The 6,483-nt window shown below is 25.9% G+C and overlaps 1 protein-coding gene across 1 annotated transcript; it reads right to left on the reverse strand.

Moving 5' to 3' along the window:
• Nucleotides 1-2,718: 2,718 nt before the first annotated feature.
• On the reverse strand, nucleotides 2,719-4,523 carry LOC102600144 (bidirectional sugar transporter N3-like). Its single transcript, XM_006347571.2, has 6 exons — nucleotides 4,392-4,523; nucleotides 4,142-4,178; nucleotides 3,848-4,058; nucleotides 3,598-3,759; nucleotides 3,389-3,508; nucleotides 2,719-3,156 (listed from the first exon to the last, which is right to left on the reverse strand). Exons 1-6 carry the CDS (start codon nucleotides 4,435-4,437, stop codon nucleotides 2,842-2,844), a joined length of 891 nt encoding a protein of 296 aa, XP_006347633.1. The 5' UTR covers nucleotides 4,438-4,523; the 3' UTR covers nucleotides 2,719-2,841.
• Between the last annotated feature and the right edge of the window lie 1,960 nt (nucleotides 4,524-6,483).

The raw sequence follows: 6,483 nt of genomic DNA on the forward strand, positions 1-6,483 counted from the left end.
TATATTGAATGTAATTATAATAAAACATGTTGTATTTAGTATGACAAAAGAATTCAAAATTTTTAAAAATTAAATAAATAGTAATCCTAACTTCTAAGAAATGTCACAAATATATATATATGTGTGTCTGTAAGAAAATGATATAAATTACATTAATGATGAAATGAAGATTAAGAAAAGAAGTAAAACAAATTAATAATAATATTGATGATGATAGGAGTTAAATAAATCATTTTTTATATTTTGTAAATTTTCAATATAAATTTTTCAGTCTTTTAAAATTAGAAAATGCTAAAAAAATAAAACTAAAACTAAAAATCGAGGCAACAATTATTTTAAGGAAAAAATAACAAAAAATGTCAGAAACATTGATCAGAATAAATAAGTATCTATTGCTAAGAAGGTGTCACCCCACATTTTCTATTTTAGCTTTATTATTACATATAGATAGGAACTTTAAGATGAAGAATGATCCAAAAATTTTAAAAATAACAAATCAATTATGTAAAAATACATGTGTAATTCTTATAAAGTTATAATAACTAATTTCTTCAAATAAATAATTAAATGAAAGAAAAAAAAGTAATTAAGAAAATAATATAAATAACACTAATTATGAGATTAATAGCATTGATGAGGAAAGGAACTAAATATGATCATCTTTTTAAATTCTTTTTTAAGAAAATATATATAAACTTTAATTAAAGATAAATAAGAAAAAAAACCTTTAATTAAACATACAAAAAATCAAGACAAAATTAAAGAAGAAAGAAATTAGAAGAATAATGACATTGAAATAAATAATATCTAATTTTCTCTCTTTTCAAATTACAAAATAAATTTTTGCTTGTTCTCCTCCTAATTTGATACGAATTCCATAAATAGAATGATTTTTTCTCCGAATAATTTTTCTTACCCTTTCAAACACTAATCAGACTTCTTATAAATTTCTCAACCACAATGAATTTTCTCTCCTTGTAGGAGGAATAAACATTTTTTCAAAAAGTCTTTTATTTTGAAAAGAATTTTTTGTTACATAATCTCTTTCTTTACATCAATGTCTTCACAAGAATAATGAGATATTCTCTCTTTCTCTTTTGTTAAAAAAGTCACATGACCTAGAAATTTGATGGACATCTTAGCGACAAAAGTTGATACCATATATTGATCATTATCGTCAGAAGAAGAAGAGCCAAAGTGAAGAAATTTGTTCTTATTTGTTACAAATGCTCAACTATTTTGTTTTTATTTTATAGGCTAAATAATTATAAACAGTTATAAAAAATGAATAGTTTTTATCTTTTCATCTTCCATTTTCATTTACTTAAATCTATATTAGTGTAATGGATGTTATAAAGGGCATAATTAATCGGGTATGACATAAATACTTTTTTTTTAAATACAAATAAAAAATACAAAACACAGATAAAATGTCAAAAAAAGGAAAAAAAAGATGAATACAAATACTGGTCATAGAGAGATGCCACATCAAATTGTCAATATTCAGCTTTATATATACATATATAGGTTCATGTCCTTAGATGTTATTTTATTACTTTAGCTGGCATCGACATTTTTGTAAATCTGATATCTACTTTGGAACATTTTATAATGTGGCATAGGCTGACAATTGAGATCATAAATTTAAAATAATAAAATTTAATTTATTATAATACTAATATCAATATCATAAAGATATATATATATATATATATATCATTTAAAAAATATATAAAAAGTATTATAAATTATAATAATTAACCGCTTTTTAAAACAAATTCATATAACTAATTTGATTTACACTCCAAAATTCATAGGTGTCACATAATTTACACATTAATTCTTCATTACTTAATATATGTAATTATATCAATGACATATAAATTGAAATTAAAAAATACATATTTTATTTGAAAATCACGTAATAGTACTATAAGGTATAATAATTAACAACTCAACATATTTTAAAATTTTAGTTGACTCTCCGAATTCCATATGTCTCATGTAATTGAGACAGAGAAAAACATATATTGGTTTAAAATTAATAAAAATATTATAAATTATAATAATTAACAACTTAAAATTTATAAAAAAAAACCTTTAAAATTTTTTAGTTGGCTCTCCAAATTCAATCGGTATTACAATAATTAAAACATAGAAATTAACATAGATTGGACTCCTGCTGACATTTATGTTTCCTTTTTCTAAATTTTCTCTTTTATACTTTATATAAATAATTTTTTTTATGTAAAAAGTATAATAAATCATAATAATTAATAGCTTAAAATATTTCAAAACATATAAACAGTTTTTGTTAACTTTCAAAATTTCATCTATGCCGCATAAATTGAGAGAAATATAGATATATAGATATTTTAAGTTGCTAATTATTCTGAGTTATAGTACGTTTTATGTAATTTTCATATATATTACTCGGTCCTGATTTATGTGATACAAATGAAATTTCAAAAGTCAATGAATTTTTTATAAGTTCTTTTTTATATTAACTTGTTAATTATTGTGATTTCTAATATATTTACGTAAAACATACTCTAAATACAAATAATTAGCAACTTAAAATATATAAAAACATACTAAAAAATTGATTCACTTCAAATTTCATATGTACCACATAAATTAAAACAGAAACAGTAACATATATTGGGCCCCGTGCTGGCACGGGGTCCTATATCTAGTATATATATAAGTACATCAATAGAACTTTAATTTCAACGCAATATTTTTATTGCTATATTATCTTTTTGAGTACATTACAAGATAAAGCTAGAACTAGGAAATTAACTCAAAAGGAAAGACAATTAATCTGAGATTAATCCCAAATTAAGCCACAGTTTGCAGCTTAGGCATGTTTACTACATTATTGTTTATTCCACAATTAGTATCATTTGGACACGTGGCAACCTGTGTTTTATCTGAGCAAACCAGTAAACCAAGTTTCACTATGTCAATAATTTGTTCTTGTGTGAGTTCTGGAAGTTTCTTATTAGTATGCATGTTCTCATCCTTCACAATTACACCTGGAGTTTGTATTTCTGGAAGTTTCTGTTCCTTTAGAATGACCTTCTCTTTTTTGCTGTATATTGCATACAACACAATTTGGAGTATACCAAAGATGAATCCCAATACATTTGGAGCCTATAAATAATAACAAGGAATGTACGTTAGAATATACTATATATAGTCCGTTTCAAAATAAATGTCTTTTTTCTATTTTGACATGGCATGCATGCATGCATGTTTAAGACTTGATTTTTATATATCTTGTGTTTAAGATTATCATATTCAATTTTTCTTTTTTACTTTTCAAAACTCCATATCAAGTCAAAAGCTGACTAACAAATTAAAACGGAGGGAGTGAATAACTTACAGCAATGTTAATATCTTTGAGCAAGAGACCATAGAAGAACCACATAACAGCACTTAATGTGAGAAAAACTGATAGAAGTAATGGCATGTATTCCACACTTTTTGTTTTGATGACTTTTCTCTGCATGAAATATAATGAGAAAAATTAGCACCAAATATCATGCATGGAATTTTAAAAATATAATATTCGAAAATAACGTAAAAGCATACCACAATGCCTAAGGGTGCAACAAATACACATAAGGAGAAAATAAGGCAAATCCATCCAACAACTTGTCCACGAATGGCTCCTTTGAATAGCAATTCAGTAACTAGGATTATTGCACCAAATCCACCAACCACAGATAACATGAGCATCTTTACTGTTTGGACCTGGACAAATATAATTTATTAGACTTATAATGTGTTGAGTTTTTCATTTAGGTATATATAAGAAAGTTAATTGTAAAAACTAACGTACCCTGGCTTTCTTTGGTGCGTAGAAAAGGTAGAGACCAACATAGATAGTCTCAATGAACATACCAAAGGAATTAATTGTGATGAGAAGGGGCATGTTGGTTTTCAAAAGTGCATAATATATCCAAAGCATGGAACTAAAGAGAGCAACCACATATGGAATTGATTGATAACCTTCTGTTGATTTTTTCTTGTAAATGTTATAGAACGTCGGTCTACAAAAGTACATAGTAAAATTATAATAAGCAAAATATATATACCCAAAAAATTTCAAAAAGTAAATTAGATGGAGACTCACATTGGAGAAAGGAACACAATGAACGAGACAATGTTGCCTGCAAATTACCAATAAAAAGAATGAGTTTAAGGAAGATATGATTAATGTGATCCCTTTAATATATCATTAAGAAATTCAATAGGAATTTCGATAGGAGAAAAGGGTGCATATTAAAATTAAAAAATTGGCGAAACAGACTATATATTAAGAATTTCTATCGAACAATAAAGAAGCAAGAAGAAGGAGAAAATAAAGATGTATATTTATTTACCAAGGACACCAAAAGCAAAAGCCCAGTGATTAGAAATACCAGCCATCTTCTTTTTTTTAATGTTTCTACTCAAGAGTTGCAAAAGACAAGTAAGTTTTCTACTTGACTTAGTTGGCAGTGAAATGAAAAGAATTTGATTCACATATTTATACTAGCAAGGGATGGGGAAAATCCTAAATTTATTATTTTTTTATTTTATTTTAAAATATATATATTTAATGAAAGTGCTATGGCAATATCATAAATTTTAAAGGGTCCCAAGACACATCTTTATTATGTCATTCCCCAATCCTTAGGAGCACTAAAGATTTATTACAACTCATGCATGCTTTATTGTTTTTTCTTTTACTGTCTGTACGAAATGAACCCAAATTAACAACCAAAAAGAAGAAGAAAAATGGGAAGAGGGACCAATTAATAAAGCTTTAGATTTACATCAATAATAGAGTTGGATGTGGTGTAGCTATTGAGAAGATCAATTTGATGCAATGGCTGATGAATTTAGGATATGCTTAGCTTTGCAATTGCTTTATGTTACACTTATCTTCTCCTAGTGGGGTGTCATTTATCTGAACATACAGTCTACTACTATGAAATGGATCCAATATAATTAATCTATGTGATGTATTTTTTTAATTGTTTGTGACATATTTAGCATATCACTTGTTTTTCTAAAGATTGTAGATAATTGTTTTTTGAAATGGATATTAATTAGTGGTAGGTTAGTGGCTTAATGGTGTTTGTATTTTAATTGTATATAAAAGTTATATGTACGTAATTATAGTGTATCAAAGTTATATATATATATATATATATACACACACGTTGCGTTACATTATATATATATATATAGGGCAAATTTATATTCTAGTTTATGGTGAACATGAATCCATGGTGAATGGAGAGATGACTGCATCTATTGTACGTATTACCTATAGTGTATATAATATGCTTATAAATTGTATAATATATGTATGTATACTTTTTTTTATAGTGTATATACGATGCTTAAACATTGTATAGTGGTGTTGGTGATATTTATGGTGTTTATTGGTGAAGATTTTGGTTGATGTTTTGCGCATTTTTTATCAATGGAGAGATGACTTTATCTCAATGTCTAATTATTGTATATTCAGTTTTTTTTTTAAATTTTATTATTATTATTATTATTGTTGTTGTTGTTGTTGTTGTATTATCCCTATTTATCAAAACAAAATGCATATACACTGAATATACATCATATGTATATATATTGCAACGATGATGAGGACGATAAAATACATAAGAAGTGTATATAGTGAATTTGTGACAATGAATAAGTTAGAGAGAAAATGGGGGGATTGAGAAAAACGGTGATGGAAAGAGGGGAGGTAAGGGCAAAATAGATCTAATTTTATTAATTATATATTAATTAACATATATGTTAGTATTATTTTGTAGCTACAGGTTGATTTATTTTTTGACCGAACGACTAATTAACTGTACCAAAATAAAATCTTCCAATCAAAGTGTATTATTAGGTAGCCTTCTCTTTTTCCTTTTGTTGCATGAAATTCATTTTCGTCGTCTAGAAAAAGAAGTTGTCAAAGTTGAATAAACAACTGTCTAAATTACTCCACTTTTAAGGTTTTGTGGGTAATATTCTCCAAAATTCAAGAGCCACACTATGTTTCTCTTGAATTATTATTATTATGCTTTTAACAATGATTGAAACCATGATACTTTAATTTTTAAGTCATTTTCTCTTCTTTTATACATAAGATATTTTTGTGGAACGTGTTGCATGCAATATAATTTACCAATAAGGCTGCTACCACTTCTAACGTCGTTCTTGATTTAATCTTTACTAGAATAATAATACCACCTGTATACATCGCTTGCTTGATTCCTAATTCATGCAAAAACCATCAAGCATCTTCTTAGTTTATGTGGTGCTATTTAGATTTTAGATATTAATTTTTTTTTTCTCTAAACGCGATTTTTAAATTCAAATAATTCCACATAAATTGGGTAGGTGATTAATAATTTGAATATGAAATATTGAAGGTTGAATTTTTTTTAAAAAAAATTGATTCTCAAAATATACTTTAAA

The sequence above is a fragment of the Solanum tuberosum genome, unplaced genomic scaffold (assembly GCF_000226075.1).
Source record: "Solanum tuberosum cultivar DM 1-3 516 R44 unplaced genomic scaffold, SolTub_3.0 scf00093, whole genome shotgun sequence".
Taxonomy (NCBI): Eukaryota; Viridiplantae; Streptophyta; class Magnoliopsida; order Solanales; family Solanaceae; genus Solanum; species Solanum tuberosum.

Excerpts from the sequence above, each read along its gene's own strand:
- LOC102600144 (XM_006347571.2), bottom strand. The coding sequence starts at position 4,437 with ATGGCTGGTATTTCTAATCACTGGGCTTTTGCTTTTGGTGTCCTTG. Across the intron at positions 3,760-3,847 it reads ACGCACCAAAGAAAGCCAGG|GTCCAAACAGTAAAGATGCT; the intron begins GTACGTTAGTTT and ends ATATTTGTCCAG. Across the intron at positions 3,157-3,388 it reads TCAAAGATATTAACATTGCT|GCTCCAAATGTATTGGGATT; the intron begins GTAAGTTATTCA and ends TATTATTTATAG.